Source organism: Monodelphis domestica, chromosome 4, assembly GCF_027887165.1.
Source record: "Monodelphis domestica isolate mMonDom1 chromosome 4, mMonDom1.pri, whole genome shotgun sequence".
NCBI lineage: Eukaryota > Metazoa > Chordata > Mammalia > Didelphimorphia > Didelphidae > Monodelphis > Monodelphis domestica.
Window position 1 is genome coordinate 242252533 of NC_077230.1, and position 23913 is coordinate 242276445.

The 23913-nt window shown below is 37.7% G+C and overlaps 1 protein-coding gene across 1 annotated transcript in view; it reads right to left on the reverse strand.

Annotated features, from left to right (window-relative positions):
- SIK2 (salt inducible kinase 2) overlaps nt 1-19867 on the reverse strand; it is a 167315-nt gene extending 147448 nt beyond the window's left edge. The window contains exon 1 of the mRNA XM_001371286.4: nt 19519-19867. Coding sequence (XP_001371323.1) covers nt 19519-19653 — 135 coding nt within the window. The 5' untranslated portion in view covers nt 19654-19867. The remainder of the gene's footprint in view (nt 1-19518) is intronic.
- Between the last annotated feature and the right edge of the window lie 4046 nt (nt 19868-23913).

Genomic DNA, 23913 nt, shown 5'->3' on the forward strand with positions numbered 1-23913 from the left:
AGTCTACTAGTTTCTATGGAATGAATTAGATATAACAGAAAACCTCTTAAGATATGCCCAAACAGAAGATGACTATCTATGTCTGCTGACTCATAGTGGTACAAATTATCTTGCCAAAGATAATTTTGTCTTGGATAATAAAATGAAGACTACATGGGTACAAATGACATCTGACTGACTACTGCCATCTGAAGGCAAGGGATGTAAAGAAATAACTAATTTTGGAAATGACCTTAAGTTTCAATTTTTACCTGAGAACATAATTTGGAGTTCTATAATAGCTTAAAAAGTAGGAGTCACAGGCTTCTGGCCAGAGACAAAGAGTAGAAACAAATTCAGGAAAGGGGGAGGAAAGAATATCAGTTTTTGCTGTTAAAAAAAAATCAATTTCATTTTTTTAAAAATGCATTTGTCTTGTGTCTTGCAAATTTAATCAAAAGGGCTTTACTCTACAAGGGACACAGGAGAGAGAAAACTGCCTATATATATATATATATATATATATATATATATCCCCCCCCAAAACTAGATCTCATATTAAGTAGATAAAATGTAAGAAAAATATCAGTTGTTACATGCAGGAAGTTCAGAAGACAGGAACCAAGAAAAAGATCTAAAAATAAAACTTATGGTCCCAAATGTCTATATGTTAAGTATACAAAGTTTAAGTAATAAGCAATATGAATTATAAATCGTAATACAAGAAGGCAAATTTGATCTAAGAAGTATCACCAAGATTTTGATGAAATGAGACCCATACCTAGGATATAGCTATGGATGAGTGTATCTTTTTCAAAAGAAATAGTACATTAAAAAAGAGGGAGGAGAAGGAATTCCTCTCATCATCATGGTTCAATTATCTTTATGTAGATGATCTCCAGATCTCTACATACAGGTCTAGGATATCTGCTCATCTAAAGTTATGCACCTCTAATTGTCTTTGGGACATCACAAACTGAATGTCCCATCTATGAATTTCAAACCCAATATATCCCAAACTGATCTTATCTTTCCCTGAAAACTGCCTCCTCTCTCCTTTCCTATTTCTTTTGAGGGTATCACCATCATTCCAATTGCTCTAGGCTCCCAACTTCAGTGAAATTCTTCTCTCCACTCATATAGTAACAATCCTAGTTCAAGACCTTATCATATCTCACTTTTATTACTGCAATAATGTTCTAATTGATTTTCTAGCTTCAAATCTCTCCCCACTCAAATCTATCCTCTATCCTACGAAGCTGCCAAGTGTAGGTCTGACCATGACTACTACCCTTCCAAATGAGCTTTAATGGCTTTCCTATTACATCCAGGATAAAATACAAAGTTGTTTGGTATTGAAAGCTCTTTATTACCTGGCCCCTTCCTACCTTTCCAACCTTCTTATGCCTTTCTTTCTCTTCATGATTGTTATATTGGTCTACTTGCAGTTCCTCAAACATAATACTCCCATCTCCTGGCTCTGTGCTTTTGTACTGGCTATGTATCCCATTCCTGGAATGCTCTCCTTCTCACCTCTGCCTTTTAGTTTCTATTGTCTTCTTTCAAGACTCAGTTCAAATCCACCTTTTGCTGTAGAGCCTTCCTGATCTCCCTGTTTCTAATGCCTTCCCCTTTCAGATTACTTTGATCAACTCTGTATAGTTTATAAGTACCTAATTATTTTCATCTTGTCTCCCAAATTACAATATAGCATTCTTGAATGCAGGGCATATTTTTTGCCTTTTTTGAATCCCTAGCACTTAGCCCATTACCTAGGAAATAGTAAGCATTTAATAAATGTTTGTTTACAAACTCTTCATAGGAAATGTCCAACTGTGCCCTATTATTGAGAAGTTCTTATCTCACCTGGGTTGACTTTCTCTAGAGTTTTGGACCATTAAGTTATTTAACGCTGTATATTAATTAGATATGTTCATGTGAGAAAATCTGAGAACCAGAGGGGATTCTGTGATAGAGAACATTTGGGTAAAGATCAATGAAAGAAAAAAACAGAAGAGATTTTGTTATGGGCATATACCACTAAGACAGAAAGAAGAAATACATGAAGAGTTTTGGAAATTGATTATAATCCTGGCACAAATATAAGAATAGTAATGAGGGTCTTCAATTATCCAGACATTTGCTACGGGCCTTTCTCTGTCAAAAGCAGAACAGCTTTAATGATAATCCCATTCTTTAAAAAGTGAAAGAACCAACAAAGAGAAATTCAATTCTAGATCTGAGTTTCACTAACAGGAAAGAACTTGTTGCTGGCATAGGAAATGATGGGGATCCTGAGGGAGAAATGACCACTCCCTCTTATAATTTGTGATAAAAGAAAGGAAACCTGGGCATGGACTGACATGAAACAAGATTCGGGTAGAACAATTTCAAAGGGTTCAGAGGCAGGACAAGTAGAACATCATACTCCAAAATTCTAGAGGGAAAATCAGCCCAGGAGAGATGGAAACTCTCAAGAATGAAATAATGAAATGTAGGCACAAAGGATGAATGAAATGGAAATGAAGGAATGAATTTCCAATGAAAAGGAAAAATGGAAGTTATATAAAGAAATGAATGCAGGTGAATAGAAAACTCATCAATCACCTTAAGTTTTTAAAAAGATAAACATAGAAGATGAAAGCAAATAACAGAGGATGAATACAAAAGCAATTTCATATAAATATTATCCAGAGTGTTAGGGTTTATAATGAGCTAAGGCCAGTAAGGAAGCTAAAGGCACCAGAAAGTTTTGTTGTTTTTTAGCTTTATTGGAGGAAAGAAGAGTTCCAAAGGGAAAAGACCACTCTTTAGGGAAGATAGGGCAATAATAACTGAAAAAAGAGAAAAAGCAAAGTTGTTCAATTCTTAAATTTGTTTCAGTTTTCTCTATTAAGAAGGATCTTTGTACTATAAAAGAAAGAATAAATTAGCTAGTAGACAGTTGATATCCAATATAAATAAGGAGATAATTAGAAAGTATCTTACTGACCTCGAGGAATTAAAATAATTTATTTGGCCCAAATGAAACACACTTAAAAGTAGGGGCGGAGATGACCTCTGTTCATAGAATCCTTTTCTTCCTTCAAGGAATAGCTCAAAAACCTTTTAGAAGATCAAATTCTACCCAACAGATATTTCCAGTTTCATGAACAAGTCCGTTAGTTAGTTCTATAACATATGTGAAAATGATCCTTTATTTGGTGTTTTTTTTTAAGTTCAGATTTTAAAAAATAAATTTACACAAAACTTTTCCTGATAAACTGCTTATATTTAACTCTTTTATATTCATTCTGCATGTACTAAAAGATGTATATGTTGTCTTACCCACAGAATATATGCTTCATGACAGTAAGAACTTTTTCAGTTTTTTTGTACCTATATCTGAACTCTGTACCTGGCATATAATTGGAGCTTTAAAATGCTCACTAGCTAGTCAACTGCTGAGACACTGTCAGTAATATATTAAAGAGAAGGAAAACAGAAGATGACTTATAGCTACGATGGTGAGCCTATGGCACACATGCCCAAGATGGCATGCAGAGACCTCTTTGTGGGCATGTGTGCCATCACCTGTCAGTTAGTTACTAGAAAGGCAGAGGGCCTCAGGCAGAACTGTTTTCTTCCTCCTCTCCATCCTGCCTCCCTGCCCCTTTGCCCAGATACCCAATGGAAGTGCTTACTCTCTCGCCTGAATGGAGAGCCGGGCTACTCCTTCCCTTTCTCCCACCCCTGTCTCGGGTATGGTGAGGAGAGATGGGGAAGAGGGTGTAGGACTCAATCTGAGGGGTGGGGGGGCATGGCACATGGTGTCTAAAAGGTTCACCATCACTGGTCTATAGGATTAGAGGAACAAATGCCAAAAAAAAGGAAGAGGAAGTCTTCAAATTGTATGCCAGAGACATTGACCTGGATTTATGGAAAAAATCTAGTGCATTTTATTAAGAGATGGCTAGTCAATGTCTAGAAAAGAAAGTGGATTATAAAGAATTACCATGGCTTTATCAAGGGCAGGTAATAACAGGCTAATCTTACTTCCTCTTCTGATTTGGTTACCAAACAGTCTGGGCAAAGCAATGCTATTTATATTGCCTAACTAGATTTTAGCAGAGGATTTGCTAAAACATCTCAAGCAACCAATAAATAATTGTTAAGGGCTTACTACTATACTAAGAAATGCTTAGGCTACAAAGAAAAAGCAAAAACAGGCCCTACTCTCAAAGACCTTATATTCATTCCATTGGGGAGTGGGCAGAAGAATTCATATTCTATCTCTCTGTCTCCTCTCCTCTTCTCTGTTTCTGTCTCAGCTTCTGTCTGTCTCTCTCTCAGACAGAAACATAGACAACAAGGCAGCCTTAGCAGGGAAGACTCTTAGTAGCTGGAGGGACTAGGAAAGTCCTGCTATAGGAGGTGGCATTTCAGTTGAGTCCTGAAGAAAGTCAGGGATTCTAAGAGGTGAAGGTAAGGAGGGAGAAGCCAGAAAAAGTAAGAAAAGACCCTAGAGAGTAGTGTCACAAAACCCAGAAAAAAGAAAGTATGCTAGAGAAGTTAATAAATATTTATCAAGCTTCTAGTACATGCCAAGTTCTGTGAAAAGAGATAGGGATACAAAGAAAGCCAAAAAAAAAAGTCCTTGCCCTCAAGGAGGTCATAATCTAATGGAGGAGACAAAAATGCACATCTGTGTACATACAAGATATATGCAGGATAAATAGGAAATTATCAAGGGAAGGCATTAGAATTAAGAGTCATTGGGAATTACCAAAGAAGGTAGGATTTCAATTAGGACTGGAAGGAAGGAAGGAAGGAAGGAAGGAAGGAAGGAAGGAAGGAAGGAAGGAAGGAAGGAAGGAAGGAAGGAAGGAAGGAAGGAAGGAAGGAAGGAAGGAAGAAAGGAAGGAAGGAAGGAAGGAAGGAAGGAAGGAAGGAAGGAAGGAGAGATAAGGAAACAAAGCATTCCACGCATGAGGGATAGCCATTGAAAATATCCAGTCAGAAGCTGCAATGTCTTCTTTCAGTAACAGCAGAGAGGTCAGTGTCATTGGATCAAAGAATATAAGGAAAGTGTGGGATGGTTAATAGTGTCAAATGCTATAGAGGTCAAGATGGATCAGGACTAAAAAAAGTTTATTAAATCTTGCAGTTTTATACTGTCCTGATGGAAAACATGAAAGATAGATTTGGAAATGGCTGAATGGCCAGGATCAAAGAATAGTCATTAATGATTTCATGTCATCTTGGTAGGAGTTCACCAGTAAAGTGACCCAGGGCACTCTGCTTGATGTCATTTAACAATTTTGTTAATGACTTGGATAAAGGTATAAGAGATAACATTTATTAAGTTTTCAAAGGATACCATTTGGCAAGAATGACTGAGTCGGGATTAAAAAATATCTTAACAAGCTAGAACTGAATCTAAGTTGGTAGCCAATAGAGACAAATATAAAGTCTTAATTGTGGATTCAATAACTCAATTTCACAATTACAAGATGGGGGAGGCACAGTTATATAATTATTCTTCTGAAAGAAAAAAAAGGTAATAGGAATTTTAGTGGACTGAAAACGCCAGTCAATATTGTGATATAGCAACTCAAAATGCTCATGTGATCTTCGGCTGCATCAAGAGAAGAATAATTAAAAAAAAGAAGGAAGTGCTAGTTCCGTAGTACCCCTTTCCCCCCAATCAGACCAGATCCGGCATAATATACATTTTGCAGAGAATCCATCAACTCACACAAAAAAGGAAGACTTGCAAAAAAGTGGCTTTGGGATTTTGCAAAGAAGTTACATAGTTAGAAGTACTTTTCTGACCATCACATAAGAAAGGATTAATATATATATATATATGCTGGTTCAGATAATGCTTTATTGCCATTTAGTTAATAATGCATTAAAACTTCAATTTCAAGGCACCAAACATTACCATCCCCAATATACAATGGGAAGTGCCAAGGCAGGAATACAGTCTTTCAAGCTCAAAAATGTAGCTCCAGGTGGGATCAAGGAAATCATTCCAGACTCAAAATCCTATCACTATACAGGATGTTAAAGAATATAGCCAAAAAAAAAATCAGTGAAAGGAGTACTAAAATTTTATATCTGGATTAAAATTTAATTGATCTCTAAACTTTTCAGAATAAATGTTTTTGGATTTTCTTTTCAAATTTATACTTCAAATATGGAAGAATTTAGTAACAAAAATAAATGGCAAAATCTTAAGCTGATGAAATAGTAGTATAAACTTTCCTGAATTGGAGAACTATTCAAAGTCAAAGTAGTACTTTAATATCAATAAAAATGTAGCATTCTTATGCTTTTCAGGATTACATAAATTGCAGCAATTTACTATTTTAAGTAGTACTTAAAACTCAAATTGCAGTACAGTTTTTCAGTTTGCTTCATTATGGATCTAACATTAATGTTTAATATTAATGTTATGAGTTTTTCTGGTTAACCCTATGGCTTATGACTGAATTAGAACTGCTGCTGAGTTATATCTTCTCTGATAGAACAAAAAACATTCTTCAGCAATATTCCTACAAAAAACACTTTATAGGAATAGTTTATATTAAAAAGATGGGGAAGAGATAAACAGAGAAAATGTTTTAACTTTTGGAATCCATTTAGCTTCAAAGAAATCAATGTGCAATCTACAATAGACCATTAATCAAATGCCTTCATGTGACGCCTAGAAGAGAAGTCAGTTTTGGTTATTTCCAAATAAATGTTTTCTTACGTGCCTTCTGTCAAGTAAATGAATTTCCCAGGAGGAAGGTTTTACATCAGAAGTATTTAAAACTCTGCTAAAGTTAAAATTTTCTAGAAAATGCCAACATTTTACACAATAGTCACTTTGCATTTTCATTGTATCTTTCCACTGCAAAAAAATTTTTTTTTCTGAGAAAATGTTTCAAAAACAATTTCACACAGACTTTACTATTGAAAATTAGTGATACAACATTACACAAAGAAATTATAAAATATTAAGTATAGCATTTTTATTATGTGGCTAAAGTATTAATTAATTTATTCTCCTACAGAATTAATCCTTGAGTAATAATAATAGTTAACATTTACATAATGTCTACCAGGCACCGCTCTAAAAACTTTACCATTAATATCTCATTTGATCCTCACAAAAACCCTATGACACAGGAACTATTATTAATCCCTGTGTTGCAGATAAGGGCACCCAAGGCAAACCAAAGTAGGTTAGATGACTTGCCAAGGGTCATACAGTTAGTAAGTGTTTAAGACCAGATTTAAAGTCAGATCTAACTCAGTGCTCTGCCCACTGTGCAACCTGGCTGCCTCAGTACCAAATATATCATAGCTAAAATCTCTTAATTTGCTTATATGTGGATAGTGTAAAAAATTAAATTAGTCTCTAGTAATATTAATAGTATATTTTTGTGAGGTTTATTAAGGATTATTAGAAAATCAAGGAATAAAGAAAATATACCACTGTCCATGGCTGATTAGCCAATTCAGAATGCCTGTGCTTAGCTTACTTACTAAACCACTGCAATGGCTGGGTAGAGAGGCGCCTGTTAGGCAGAGAGCCAGTTAAATACTCATTGTGATCTCACCCAGGTGGAAACTCAGGTGAGATTATAGGGAATTCTGGGAAATACCAAGAACTTCTGGGGATTGAGGTCTAGGGTTCAAATCTCCATTTTACAATAGTCCCTGTGTATAAAGTTTACTACTAATACTCAATGTTTACTTGATGCTTATTAAATGTTAGATAATGTGACTACTCAACAATAAAACAGTTGGAATAACTCTTCATGTAACCATCTAGTGACAGAGGATAGATCACAAACTCAAATTCAGAGCCAAAAGGGACCTACAGGTTGTTGAGCCCATTGATGTCAAACTTGAAAGACCGCTTTGAGCTGCATATTGACTGAGAAAAATACAAATTACCATTATTATATTTTTATAAACATCTCTCAATTACATTTTAATTAGGGCATAGAAAACTTCAAATTAATATCCATGTTGAACTGTATTTTTATTTATTTTGTAAAACATTTCCCAATTATGTTTTAGTGTAGGTTAAGAATGAGTTTCACGGAGGCAGTTGAGTGGATTGAGAGTCAGGCCTAGAGACAAGAGGTCTTCAAGGTTCAAATTTGACCTCAGACACTTCCCAGCTGTGTGACCCTGGGCAAGTCACTTGACCCCCATTGCCTAGCCCTTACTACTCTTTTGCCTTGGAGCTAATAGACAGTATTGACTCCAAGATGGAAGGTAAGGACTTAAAAAAAAAAAAAGAATGAGTTTCATACCTCTAATCTACCTCTCAATTTACAAATGAGGAAACAGAAAGAAGTGACTTGCCCAAGGTCACATAGTTATCATATAGTGATAGAACTATGATTTGAACCAGTTGTCTGAATCCAAATTCAATACATTTTCTATTATAAAAGATAAAAATAAATAATTTTGACTACATCAAATTAAAAAGCTTTTGCACAAACAAAACCAATGTAACTAAAATCAGAAGGGAAACAACAAACTGGGAAAAAATCTTCATAGAAACCTCTGACAAAGGTTTAATTACTCAAATTTATAAAGAGCTAAATCAACTGTACAAAAAATCAAGCCATTCTCCAATTGATAAATGGGCAAGGGACAGACATGGATAGGCAGTTCTCAGATAAAGAAATCAAAACTATTAATAAGCACATGAAGAAGTGTTCTAAATCTCTTATAATCAGAGAGATGCAAATCAAAACAACTCTGAGGTATCACCTCACACCTAGCAGATTGGCTAACATAACAGCAAAGGAAAGTAATGAATGCTGGAGGGGATGTGGCAAAGTAGGGACATTAATTCATTGCTGGTGGAGTTGTGAACTGATCCAAACATTCTGGAGGGCAATTTGGAACTATGCCCAAAGGGCAACAAAAGAATATCTACCCTTTGATCCAGCCATAGCACTGCTGGGTCTGTACCCCAAAGAGATAATGGACACAAAGACTTGTACAAAAATATTCATAGCTGCGCTCTTTGTGGTGGCCAAAAATTGGATAACGAGGGGATGCCCATCAATTGGGGAATGGCTGAGCAAATTGTGGTATATGTTGGTGATGGAATACTATTGTGCTAAAAGGAATAATAAAGTGGAGGAATTCCATGTGAACTTGAACGACCTCCAGGAAGTGATGCAGAGCGAGAGGAGCAGAACCAGGAGAACATTGTACACAGAGACTAATACACTGTGGTATAATCGAACGTAATGGACTTCTCCATTAGTGGCTGTGTAATGTCCCTGAACAATCTGCAGGGATCTAGGAGAAAAAAACACCATTCATAAGCAGAGGATAACCTGTGGGAGTAGAAACACCGAGGAAAAGCAACTGCCTGAATACAGAGGTTGAGGGGACATGACAGAGGAGAGACTCTAAATGAACACTCTAATGCAAATATTATCAACATAGCAATGGGTTCAAATCAAGAAAACATGTAATGCCCAGTAGATTTACGCGTCGTTTATAGGGGGTGGGGGGGAAGGAAAAGAAAATGATCTATGTCTTTAATGAATAATGCTTGGAAATGATCAAATAAAATATTTTTTAAAATGACTATGAAAAAATTGTTTTTTACATGTAATAGGTGAAAAAATAAAATATTATTAAAAATAAAAATAAAAAAAAGATAAAAATAGCAATTTTGATTACATCAAATTAAAAAGCTCTTGCACAAACAAAATTAATTCATTAAGCAAAAGGGAAATAATTAATTCAGAAATAAGTGTTTGCATCAAATTTCTGATCAAAAGGTCTGATATCCAAGATATTTAGGGAATTGATAAGAAATTTAAAAAAACTTGAACTTTTTCTCAGTAGTTAAATGGTTAGAGGATAATATCTATCAATTCTGGGGGGGAAAAACAGAAGCTATCAACAATATAAAAATGCTCCAAATCACTGATAAGAGAAATACAAATTAAAACAATTCTAAAGTCCTGCTTCATACTTATCAAATGAGAATAGAAATTTTGTGTGTATGGGGACTGTGAAAGGATAAGCACATTAACATACTGTTGGTGACTTGTCAACTGGTCCAGGTATTCTGGTAAAAAATTTGGAGTTACACTCAAAAAGTCATTCAACTGTGCATATGTGATCCAGCAATATTGGTACTAAGCACAAACTCCAAGGAGGTCAAAGACAGAGGCTTGATAAGGTTTACATATATAAAAGCATAGCAACACTTTTCTGTCATAGCAAAGAACTGGAAACAAAGTGAGAATGCATCAATTTGAGATGGTTGAATAAATGGCCATATAAGAAAGGAATATTATTGGTATTAAAAAATCATATAAAATCACAGATTTACAGCTAGAAGGATTTTGGAGGCCAGTGAGCACAACTCTTTCAAATTATAGATGAGGAAACTGAAGCTCAGAGAGATAAAGTGACTTGCCATGATCATATGAATATTAAGTATCTGAGGTAGGATCTCAGCTCAGATCCTGCTTATTCCAAGTCAGGTGCTCCATTCACTGAGTCATCTAGCTGCTCAGTGAAGTGCAAAATAAGGCTTTGTAGGTGTGGTGACACCTGAATTGAATATTAAAGAAACATAAGGATTCTGAGAGTAGTAACTGAAGAAAGAACACATTTCAGGGACAGGATTGTGTGAATGAGGAGAAGCAGAGAGGAATAATAAGCTCAGGGAACAGCTAGTATTTGGTTGGAAAACACAAAACATCCGGGAGGGTAATAATATAAAATGAGCCTGGAAAGGTAGGTGGGGACTATTTAATAAAAGAGTGCCTTAAAATACAAGGCTAAAAAGTTTGTGGGAAACAGTTAAGTGGAAAAGAATTTTGAAAAAGAAGATAGCATAAATAGAACTGTGCCTTAGGAAGATTATTTTAGGAGTTTTGTAGAGGATGGATTTGAAAAGAAAAATAATGGCAAGTGAGTCCAATTCAGACATTAAAGAAGTCCAGAAAACAGTAATAAGATCTTGAACATTTAATATAAAGGCCTATATGAGTAGAGAAGAGGATGGATGCAAAGGATGGATTCCACAAAAGTGGAATCAATAAAACACTTTAGAGTTTGGATAAGGAGGGGGAAAGGGTCAAGGATGACTTTAAATTTATGAATCTAGGTAATGGAATAATAGTACTCTCAACAGAAATACATAAATTTGGGAAAAGGTGTTTTTTATGGAAGGGGGTAATGACTTCCATTTTGGAAATACTGAGTTTGAGGTGTCTATGGAACATGGAAGGAGAGAAATTCAGTAGATAGTAGATAAGTAAGTGAACTAGAGTACAAAAGAAAGATTAGGGCTAGATAAACAGATTTGGGTGGTAACTTAAAGATAAGACACTTGAAGCCATAGCACCCAATAAGACTGCCAAGCAAACATGGGTAAAAAGGGATGACAACAGGGCATAGGGCAGAATCCTGGGGAACATCAATACTAAAAGGACAAGAGATGGATGTGATGATCCAGAAAAAGAGACAACCTCCTAACTGTGTGACCCAGGGCAAATCACTTAACTCCAATTGCCTAGCCCTTACCACTCTTCTGCCTTTGAACTGATAATTTGGAGCAATTCTAAGACAGAAAGTAAGGGTTTGAAAATGGGAGAAGATTTAGAGGGTTAGATTGGAGAATGGGATATCAAGGGCAGATGATGTGTATTTTCTCAGTAAGATAGCTAGTAAGGAGATCTTAGACTCCCTAGCTTCCTTCAAAACTCTCCAACATGAGGCATATCCTGTTTCCAGTGGCTGGTGTTCCTTCTCAAAATTGCTTTATATATAGAACCCTAGAATTTGGTAAGCTAGTCCAAAAGCATGCACAAAGATACCTCCATTATATCATCACTAACAAGTGGTCATCCAAATTCTGCTTGAAGTCATCCAAAGAGGGGGAACTCCACCACCTCTCTAGGGAACCCATTCCGCTTTTAGACAGCTTGAATGGGTTAGAAAGATTTTCCTTACACCAAAGTCAAGTTTGCCTCTTTACTTCCACTCATTGTTTTTGTTCTGCCCTCTGAGGCCAAACAGAGCATGTCAAGTTCCTCCTTCACATAACAACACTTCAAACATCTGAAGAAAGCTATCATCGGCAGCACCCCCCTAACCCCATCCTGAATCCTTCCTTGTCCAGGATGAACATGCTCAGTTCCTTCAACAGATAATCATCTGACACCGATTTAAAACCTTCACTATCCTGGCTGCCTCTTCCAGAGGCTCTCCTGGATTATCAACAGTCTTCTTAAAAGGTAACAACCCAAATTGAAGACAACACTCCAAATAAGGTTTGAAAAAAGCAGAATAAAGTGAGACTTCTCACCTCTCTATTTCTAGAAAGCTATGACTCTTTGAATACAGCCTTCAATCACTTTCACTTTCTTGGCTAACTGACATGAAGAGCTTACAGTCCACTAACTCTCCTCCTCTCCCAATATTTTTTCAGAACAACTTCTGTCTAACTAGGCTTCCCTGTCTTATACCTGTGAAGCTATTAAAAAAACAAACAAATTCAAGTATTTAAGACTTAAATTTATCCCTACTGAATTTTATTTTACTGGATTCAGCCCAATGTTCCAGTCTCTGAAGCTCCTTTTGGATCCTGGTTCTATCATTCAGTGTGTTAGCTCTCCTTCCTAGCTCTGTATTACCTGCAAATGTGAAAAGCCTGCTATCTAGTCTTTATTAGAGACAGATTAAATACAAAGGGCTCAGCCTCTGGGCCTGTGATTCTACACTAGAGACATTCTGTCAAACTATTTTGTAGTTACTTCTCACCATACATGTTTTCCTCCAATAGAATGTAAACTCCCATTTCATTTTTATCTTTGTATCCTCAATGCCAACACTTAGTAGGCCATCATAAACTACAGCTGAATGGATATAGAAGGTTGAAGGAGAAAAGAAGGACTAAGTAGAAGAGAGACATTTGGGAAAAGACTCTGAAGGGAATCAGGAAACAGAAATTTTGTTGTTCAGCAGTAAGAGAAACTCCTGTTCTAACACCACAGCTAAATTTCAATTAAGTAGAACTTAATCTAAAGTGAGGGATGTTCTTCCTACTGATGAAATCACAGGGCAAGAACAAAAAATCCCCCTCAAAAACAAACAAAAAAAGGCACTAGCAAGGACATAGCCTGGATAGCATATAAACCATCACTTTTGCCTACAGGAATTCACTTAGGGTCAGTGAGTTGTGACTCATTTTGCATGTTAATTACAGATGAGATCCAGGTAGATGGGCAATCCCCTGAATTAGCTCAGCATTTTGTATCACTCAAGTAGGCACTGGAATGGACAATAAGCCAAGTCCAGACTTAGAGCTGGAAAAGGTTATCAGGGCAAATCAGAGCTGGAAAGTTATATAGTGCTTTCCAACATGTTCATCTCTTTTAACAGCAATACTTAACCAGTAATGTAACATGGCTGAGAATCACTTAACACTATAATGTAGAAAAAATAAAAAATACACATTATCCAAAGTGGAATAAAAAGAGTAACAGGATACTGCAAGTTACAAATGATAACTTCTTCTTGAAAAATAGCATAAAAGACATTATTGAGAACATCTATGCCTGGAAAAATAGATGGACTAATTAAGAATAAGATACTGTGTAACCTTAGGCAAGTCACTTTACCCTGTCTACCTCAGTGTCCTCATCAATAAAATGAGCTGGAGAAGAAAATGGTAAACTACTCCATTATCTCTGCCAAGAAAACCCCAAATGGGGTCAGGAATAATTGGACACAACTAAAGAAATGACTAAACATCAAAATGAAGAATCAAGATAAAAAACAGGCATACTGAAACACTAAAAGAACAAAAATGATTGATAAGTTGATTAAAGATCCATTCTACACACTGAAGAAAAATTACACATTAAGGACCTAAAACATATCAAGCATTATGACATGAAAACAGTCCTTGCCCTAGAGGAGTTTCCACTGTAACTGAGGAAACAATATGTACACAGGTAAGTGAAACCAAAATATATACAAAGTCATATGTGCAAAGACGCTTGGAATCCAGAAAGGTGTCAGGTTGGAGGCAGCACCTCAGTTATGTTATGAGGGACTCTAGGAATTCTAAGGGGCAGAAGTGAGGAGGACGTACATTCCAGACATGGGAGGCAGCATATACAAAGACATAAAGATGAACAATGTATCGTTATGTGCAAGGAAAGAGAAGCCAGTTTGGTTACAATGTAGAATGTATGAAGGGTAGTAATGTGTACCAAATCTAGAAAGGTTAGGTTACAGCCAAGTTGTTTTAAATACCCAACAGAGGAGTTGGTATTTTATCCTACAGGAAACAGGGCACCCCTAGAATGACACAGTTAGATCTGTTCTTGGAATATTATTTTGGCAAATATGTAGAGGATGGATTAGAGAGGGGAGACTTAAAGCAGGAAAAGTAGCCTGAATACTGCTGCAACAGTTCTGGGGAGAAATGAACTGGGTTGGTGGCCATGTGAGTACAAAGACAAGGACAGATGCAAGAGAGATCTGGGCTGTGGAACAACTCATAAGATTTAGCAACTAATTAGGTAGGGATTGAAGAGCCGAAGAGGGCTGATGTTTCAAATTCAAAGAATTAGTCAAAAAAAGAAATGTTAGGAAGAAGGATCAATTTAGGGGAAAAGATGATTTACTTGGGAAAACATGGGTAAAGATCATACATGATGAGAAGCTAGAGGAGAAACAATAATCAAATCTATACAGATTCAATAACATATAAACATACAATTTATTTCTCTGATACAGACTGGAAGAAGCCATAATAAAATACAAAGTTTTTTTTGAACCATAATAAAAATAGGCTACATTCCCATAATGTCTAGTTTCCTCTTTTATGTAAAATTAAGTTAACAAAGGTAGATACAATAACCTTTTCAGAAATCCAAAGGTATTAGCTAATATGAAATGATTTGAAAGACTAGGAAAGGGGTCAAAAACTGTTTTAAGGGAGAAGAGTTATTTAAGATTTAGAATATGGTTTTAAAAATAGGTAACATTTTGTGTACATATTATATGTATTTAAACAATGTGAGGGATGTTCCATTAATTCCACATGTTTTGTTTTCTATACTGTTTAACTTAATTTCAAGAGGTAGCATAATACAGTACATAGAAGGATAACTTTGAATCAATCAGACCTAGATTCAAATTCTACCTCTAACATAGAACCCTCAGCAAATCAAAGTTCTCTAAGCCTTAGTTTATTCATCTGTAAACAAAAACAAAATTGGGATAAAATCTATAGTACCTGCCTTACATAACTGTATTGAAGTTCAAATGAGAATATTTATAAAGCATTGTAACCTTTAAAGCACTTTTTCTACAAATGTCAATTCCTATTATTATTTGTAAGGTTAATATAATAGAAAAAAATAATAATCTCTTCCTAGAAAGTTCCTATAAGCTATAAAGGCTTATGTATCTAGCCCAGAAAATGATGGAAGGACCCTGAAAAAAGAAGTTTATATTCCCTTGCTACCTGCAGACTTCATATAGCATTTTAACAAATCTCATAAGCATTATTTTGTATTACAGCTCTGGCGTCTATCATGCCCCCTATAAACCTTAAATCCTAAGAGACTAGAGTCGAAGTTAAACTTTTTTATCTTCCTTATTATGGCAGAGTACTCCATATGTAGCATGTAGGTGCTTAATATTTATAAAATTAACTACTAAAGAGAAAACGTCAAAGCAGAGTACTTCAAAAGGGAAGGGAGAGGGTTAAGGGAGGAGAGGAGAATGGAAAAGATGGAAGTTGCTTAGGAGGGAAGAAGGGGAAAAAAAGGAAATTTAAGAGCTCTAGCCTGAGCTTTAATAGACTCCAAGGCTAGTGATTCAATTATTCCTAATCCAGGACAAGTTGGTGCAATGAGTCACACAGGTACAGACTCATTCCTTTATTTTGGCTTAAAAAAGAAGCAAGTACATACTCAAAGACTCATATGTGGCTCAGCAGTTAGATTGTAGAATGGATTAGAACAAAATGAAAAGCATCTAATAAGATTTAAGGTTAAGAGAGACCTTAGATCATCAAAACTAACCCCCACCCCTATTTACAGAAGAAGAAATTTGCCTGAGGTCATATGGAGAATGTAGCAGAAGTAGGATTTCAAGGCAAGAGTCCTAAACTTGAAAATCAATGTTCTTCACTTTAGCTATTGGAGTTTTGCTACAATTGAGACACAGAAATAAACCCAAATTTAAAGTTCCTACAATGTATATAGGGATGGGAACTGGACCTATTATTTCAGCAAATAAAGGCAATTCCCTCTCACTAATCTTTTCTCTACCAAAGCAGGAAGGCACCTTCAGTGCAACTTAGTTTTAGAGAATTGTCTGGTACACTGAAAGAATATGTGACTTGCCTGTGGACAACTAATATATGCTATTTTTTAAAAAATGAGACACAAGAGGAAAAGGTAAGTCAATTAAAAACAGAGTGTCTAATTGTTTATGATGTTCAAGGAAAACCTAGAATTTACCTTTAGGTCAAACAGGAACAAACCCTCATTTTTAACTTACAAAGCATATACTAACACCAAGAGTATTAGATTCTGAAGTCAATTCAAATCAAAACAAAATTTTCCCCAAAAATTATAAATAAAATTATATATTTAATAATGTTATGTTCATACATATTTTATTGCTATATATACAAATTTAAAAATAAAACAGAAGTAAGCTTCCAAAGTGTGTTACTTATTTCTAATTAAATGTTCTCCTTATAATTCTCATAATTCATTCAATGGCATTAGAACTTAAAATGATTAAAAATAAAAGTAGGAAATAATTCCATAAGGAGCCTAGTTTAGTAACTTGAATTTATAGCTGTTTTTAAATCTAGGTTCTCCTAATCTTTGACATAATTATTATTAAATCTATTTTTAAAAACCATCCCAAAATATATAAGAAAATTTTAACACATGAAGTAAAATTTCATCATGTTAAATAGGAAGTAAAATGAAGTTACTAATTCCATAGCTCTTCGCTGAATAGGTTATAAATGATTCCAAATCTCAGACAGCTCAAGACAACAAATGCTTTCTTTGGGTCCTATCCATGTAAGTCATTCTCTATTTAAGGATATCTAGAATTTATAGTTTTTTAAGATTTGAAATGTCTTTTATATGTTCTCATTTGTTAATCACAAAAACTCTGTGAGGTAGGTAAAGTACTACCTGAATCTGTACTATTTGTAAAGAAATTCTTACTTAGAAGCCATCATGAAAATTAAAGCTTCAACTAAAGGGAATCCTGCTCTTTTGGCTAACTATTGCCCTTCTACTCCTCTCACATTATTTCTTTAACTTAAGCTAACACTACTAGGCCACTCACCAAACCACCACAAACAAGCCCAAGAACTGGGAGAAGGAAGGGTAGTATAAGAGGATATGATTCCCTCCCTTTTCCAAATGAGCTTCAAATTTCTTTTTACTTACTAATATAAACTCATCTTTAAAGCTGGATAAATTTCTCTGTAGAATACGAATCTAGTTTCTAGTACACTCAGTCCTTACTAGATCCTACCATACTATTACAAAGAATTCCAACATATCTAACACAAAGCTATCAGAGCCTTCACTTTTATACAGCTACCAAAAGATGGTACCTACAGCATAGTGACACCTAGCTCCATAATAATGTATTAATCCAATATCAGCTCAAAAGGAAATACAGAGAGGATTTGAGTTGCCATCTTTCGAAGGTCATGTACACCCAGGTGAACCATGTCAAGTGACATGACCTATTTAAATTCTGCTAAGATCCATCAGAATGGATTTAAAATATAATGCCAGACTGCACTGTTTAGAATTTTACACAATGTGTGAAACATGTAGATCCAAATAATGAAATACCTTGAATTTCTGCTTGGAAACATTGATCTTTAGTTTACATTCCTGATAATTATTAACCAAAAAGTTGTTAAAATACAATTTCTATGTATCTAATTCATTATGTTAGCTCTTAATTTTTGAGGGATGGCATGAATTTGTGTGCAATCTGATATTTTTTGTTGTTGCTAGTTTTAAAATTATATAGGTGGTAGGACATATGGCTCAAGGAACTGGTGATTCCATTATGTTTGCTTCCTGGCTGTCAGCACAAATCTGATACAGATAGCTAATACTGGTAAATTTAGTGACCAAAAGGAAACAACCTTGTGACCTTGGTCCAGCTGTTAAAGGAACAAGGAGGTATCTCTCACATTTGGGATGCTTTAGCATCAGCAGAGAGGCCAAAGATAGAAGATGACACAACAACAAAGCTCTTTTCTCCTAGGAAATAGGCCCCCCCAGGTCAGATTAGAAAAAGATTTGGGAGAAAAATCATTCTGAAAGCCAACCGAAAAAAAAAATTAGCAAAAAATAATAATTACACTTCTAGGCCACTTGGCATTTTGAAAACCTTTAGAAAGGGAAAGTACATTAACTTTACCCCACGTTCAAACTAAGGTGGCCATTAGTACAGATTGAAAAAGGTGGCCAGGGATAAAGAGTCCATTAGCAACTAAAATAAGACACAATAGCCTACCTCAAAAATACAGGGTTTTACCCTCCAAGAAAAGTGGCTTTTGTTTCCAGGGTTTTTCAAAGGTATTTAATTTAAAAGACTTAAAATAGGGAAAAAGAAGAAAGCAGCTTGAGGTAGTAAATAAAGATTGCAAGAGAATGAGTTTGACTACTGAAGGAAGGTAGTGAGATTTGTGAGGGGCATGGAAGGATGTCTGCCTTCTGTTAATAATGAAGCGGTTTTTAGTAAGGAGTCAAAATCTTCGGTGGTTTAAAGGAATAGGCTCCCAACTCCCAAGCGCCGGCGGCAAAGGCACAACCCCTTAGATTAAAGAGCAGATTCCCGGCTCCGTAGACCCAGAGGTAACAAACCACTGACATCTTCAAAAGCACTAAATACTTGAGCCAGTTCTATTGTCTACGAATTGAAATGCAAAAGCCACCAAGGTGAGAGACTTCAGCTCCCCAAACCCAGAGACTGCAAAGCGCTTCTCCGGAGAGGCGAAACGGACAGTGGCTGGCACGATCTCCCCAGAGTGGGGGACTTTCTCGGTGTGCGGGGAAATGGGAAGACCCTCTCAGTGGTCGCTGGAGGGTCAAGTTCCGCCACCCCTGCTTCGCAGAATCTCATGTTCCGTCCCTTTTACAAAACCCGGCCAGCCGAGCCCCGAAGGGGAGGGAAGAAAGCAGTAGGGTCCCTTTCCTGCAAATGCGGGTGATGCCACCCAGCCCCACGAGGACCGAAGCTATCTAGCTCCCCGGACCGGGCGCCAGGAAGGGCTGAGACCCCGGGACCCGGGCCGGGTGCAGACTTGGGGGAGGTTAGGTTTTTGCGCTCGCAGCCGAGGCGCCTCGCCCGGCCCCGGTGCCCTCGGGTCGGACCCTCGTTTCGGGCTTTCCCCCAGGCCGCGCTGGCCTCCGCTTAGGTGATTCGGCCTCGCAGTCCTCCTGGCCGCCCCCCCTCCTTCCCAGTGCCCAGGTCCCCGAGCCGCACCTCGGTCTTAGTGATGCGGTGGCGCCCCAGCTTCACCACAGCGAAGTTGCCCTTGCCCAGCGTGCCCTCGATGTCGTAGAACCCCACCCGAACCGGCCCGCGCTGCAAGTGCCTCGGGCCATCCGCCATGACCATGCTGGGCCCCGCTGCTGGACACGGGCGGACTCGAGGACTGACTGGCGGGCGGGCAGAAGCGGGCGCGGACACGGCTCCGGCTCGGGCTCAACAGCGACGGCGACGGCGGCGGCGGCTCCGCTCGCTCCTTCGCCCCTTTTCCCTCCCGCTCTGCGGGGCCCAGCCAGGCGCGCGCCGCCGCTGACGTTCGCCGACGTCAGGGAGGCCGGGATGGGGGTGAGGGGGAGGGAAGCAAAGAGGGGGGCGGGTCCGATACTCGATCTGTCGCCATGGCGACTGGAGCCAACGCCGACGTCGGCACTGGTGTTGGGACATGGAGGGAGTAAAGGATGGGGAGGGGCAAGTGGGGCCAAGATTCCTTGCTCCCGCCCCCGCCTCTCCCCTCCGGGTCGGGAGGGGTGGAGGTGAGGTGAGCTCGGGGTTGTGGCGTTGCTCTCGGAGGAGGCGAAGAGAAAGAGCGAGCCCTGGTGGACAGAGGAGAGGGATGCAACGACTGTATAAACCACCCCCCTTCCTGGATCCTCTACCCGGCAGTCCCCTTAGAGACTTCCCCCGCTCTTGCTGGGACAGAGGCAGCCCAAACTGCTTAGCTGAGAGTGCAGTCTTCCTCACTTGGAAAGATGATTCAATGCCCTTCCGCCTCAGTTTTAGGATTAAGCTGACTATTCTGGCAAGGACCAGTAGTATCTGAGTTTAGGAGACAATGCACTGAGCTTGATTCAGTGTTATACAATACAGTACAAAAAACAAGGCGGGTCCATCCCTTCAAGGAACTTATATTCTAATAGCATTAACATGTGTGAAGGTATGATGGACAAGGAAGGATTTTTTTTGGGGGGGGGGAGGGTGTTGGAATGGAAGCGTGACACAAATGTAGCGCCAGAGCTATAATAATGCAACCTTTCCTGAAGCAAAAGTATCAGTGACTTAATTCCTGTTGCCAGAGCAAGCCACATTTCCCATGGGAAGTGGGCTATTGGACGAGCTGCATTAGGAAACAAGGGAAAGGGATGCAAGAAGTGGGAGAAAGGCTCAGAAAGCATCTCATAGAAAAACTTTTCCTATTTCACAATTTTTTCCAGGTCCCTAATGGCTGTTTTTGTGATAATTTTTCAGTGGGGTACTAGAAAAGAACTAATTTTGAAAAGCAGCTTAGATTCAACCCAGGCTCCTCAATCCATAATAGTCACATTCTTCCTTTTCAAGTTAGCTTCTCTTTCAGTCCATTCCCCTCGCCCCCCAAAAGTGAAGAATACAAGGAACTAGATATAAAGATATGTAGTATCCTCTTATCCCAGATCATTCCCTTTCCCTCATTATTACTAGACTTTTATAATTATCCTGAAAATGCTTTGGTTCTGCTGTAGTTTATATTTCCTGGTATAACTCTTTGTTAGAGACTCCCACCAGTTATACAAGGCCCAAGTAACTTTCGAGATATCTTACTTCTCTGGTTTTTTGCTCCCTTAAAGAAGATCTAGGAATTCCAACATTTTGGCATTCACTTGAGGTACTCTCTAGATTTTCTTTACAACCATTTCAGCTTCAAAAGCTCAAAATAAGAAGAGTATTATTTATAAGTTAATGGAAAGAGATCCAATTTGTATCTGAACCCATAAAAGTAGCAATACCCCTAGTGAGTAATATTTCCCCAGAGAATTATACAGTCTCAATGACATCATATTGACCTAGAAGTCTCCAGATAGTGGGAATTGAGAACTGTCCTCCCAAATCAATGCTTCACTAGAAGTTTATCTATGGTTTGCCACTTATATCTCTCCTCCACTCCTAAAAACTATCACCCCTTACTCTTTCCCATTATTCCTACTTGTTCACATCCTTCATTATTCTACTACAGGTCTCAATTAAGTCCCCAGCAGGTGACAGTTCTCTCGATATTATTACTTCTATAGTCTTTGCTTCCTGTCACTCCCTTCTCATTATTTCACTAATTTCCACAATTTGGCTTTCCTTCTCAAATAGTGTTTGATTCCTTTTGAACAGGAGCAGATTGGTCACCTTGCCTATATAGAATAAGTCTCTGAGGGTATTTTTTTTTTAGTAGCTCAAACCCTCTACATTCCATTTATCCTTAATTCTCAATGTGGACAAAGCCCCAAACCTCACATGATAGGTTTAATAGAGGGATGGGGAGAGCATAGTTATAGGAGCTTCTTGCTTGCTCCACTCAAGTACATTTTTGTCTTAAAACCTCATGCAGACTTATAGTGAGTCAATACTACTTGCCTTTATTTTCCCCTTCACAAGACTGTGTATCTTCAGCTCATAAGCATCTTGCTCAGGATCCTGGAGTTTGGAAAAGCGTATCTATTCATTCTCTCCTTGCTTTATATCTCATATCCCCTCCACCCTTCATTCTCCTAGGCAGATGGCTTATGTTATTCAAATTACCCACTCAGGACTTCTTCTTGAAAGAGTATAGATGGCACCACTTCATCCTAGCTGGCAAGGGAGAAACATCAAATCACAGAATTTGAGAGTTGGAAGGGATCTTAGTGGCTCCCTAGTCTGACCCATGTATGAAAGAATTACCCAATATAGAAGACTTAATAAGTGGTCATTCAGTCACTGCTTGACAATATTCAAGTAAGGGAATCCCTTTTTAGAGTTGTTTTTAGGTTGTCCATTCAAGTAATATTCAGCTTATTAAGAAGCTTTTCTTCACATCAAGCCTAAACATCCTGCTTTGCAACCTTCTTACATTCTTGGTTCTGTCCTATGGGATCAAACAGAATAATCTAGTTTCTTTTCCACATGATGGGCCTTCAAACATTTGAAGACATCTATTAAATGTCTCCTGAATCATCTCTTCTCTAGGTCAAACAACTGACCACTATCTGGCATGAACTCCATGGGGCCCTTCCCCATCCAAATTGCCTTCCTTAGGACACTCTGCAGCTTATCACTGTTCTTAAACTGTGGTGTCCAGAACTGAAGACAATTCTCCAGATGAGGTTTGATGAGGACAGAGTATAGTGACATCATCACCTCACTGTTCCTGAAAGCTTTGCCAGTCTCAAAACATCCAGAGATTGCAAAAGCTTTCTTGGCTGCTGTATCATCCATATTGGGCTTGCAATCCATTAAAACCCCCAGATCTTTTTCAGAACAACCACTTGTAAAGTTATTTGTACCCATATGCAATGCTTAACATCTATCCCTCTTGAATCTTATCTTATTAAATTCAGCTTCTCTAGTTAATCAAGATCTTTTTCAATCACACCTTTGTATTATCCGCTGTTAGTTATCCTCCCTTTGTGTCATCTGCAAATTGATAAATCTATGCCATTTCCAAGTCATTGATTTTAAGTTGTTTTTGAGTCATGCTTGACTCTTCATGACCTCTTTTGGGATTTTCTTGGCAAAGATACTGGAGTGAATTGTCATTTCCTTCTTCAGCTCATTTTATGGATGAGGCAACTGAGGCAAAGAAACTGATGTCTGAGGCCAGATTTGAGAAGAATCTTCCTGAGTCTATGGCCAGGGCTCTAACCACTGTGCCATCTCGCTTTCTAATTCATTGATAAAAATGTTAAATAGCACAGGCCAAGGAACAGATCCCTGGTATACTTCTCTGGAGACCTCCACATCCACAACGAACCATTAATAAATATCTGAATTCAGCCCTACAATTAATTCTGAATTCATTTGATTGTATTATTGTTTAGCAGCTATAGGGTAATGGAGAAGAGCTAGCCTTGAATCCAGAAAGAGGTGGATTTAAGATCTGACTCTGATATGTACTGGCTGTGTGACCCTGTATTCTAGGCAACTCTCTATGACTAAATTGTAGAAAAGGTATCTGTAGTTTATCAGTCTTTCTTAACTATGAAGTTAAACTACCTGTCTTAGTAGATGGGGCTCCCTTCTCCAGGATTTATCTATAGCACTGAATTGCCATTCCAGTCCTTTATTTGTACCTCTCCATCTTCTCCATAAGAATAGTAAGAAGGGATATCTAAGTAGCACCATGGATAGAACATCAGGCTTAGAGGTTAGGGCAAGGGACCTAGATTCAAATCTGAACTCAGACACTTCCTGGTTCTGTGACCCTGGGCGAGTCACTTCACTCCAGTCTTATAGCCTTTAGTGTTCTCCTACCTTAGAATCAATTTGATTCAAAGATAGAAGATAAAGGTTTTTTTTTAAAAGAATAGTATGATATATTTAATGAAAAATCTTTGCTAAAAAACTAAGTAAGCTATCCACAGCATCCCCCCTTATCCTCTAGCTCACTAA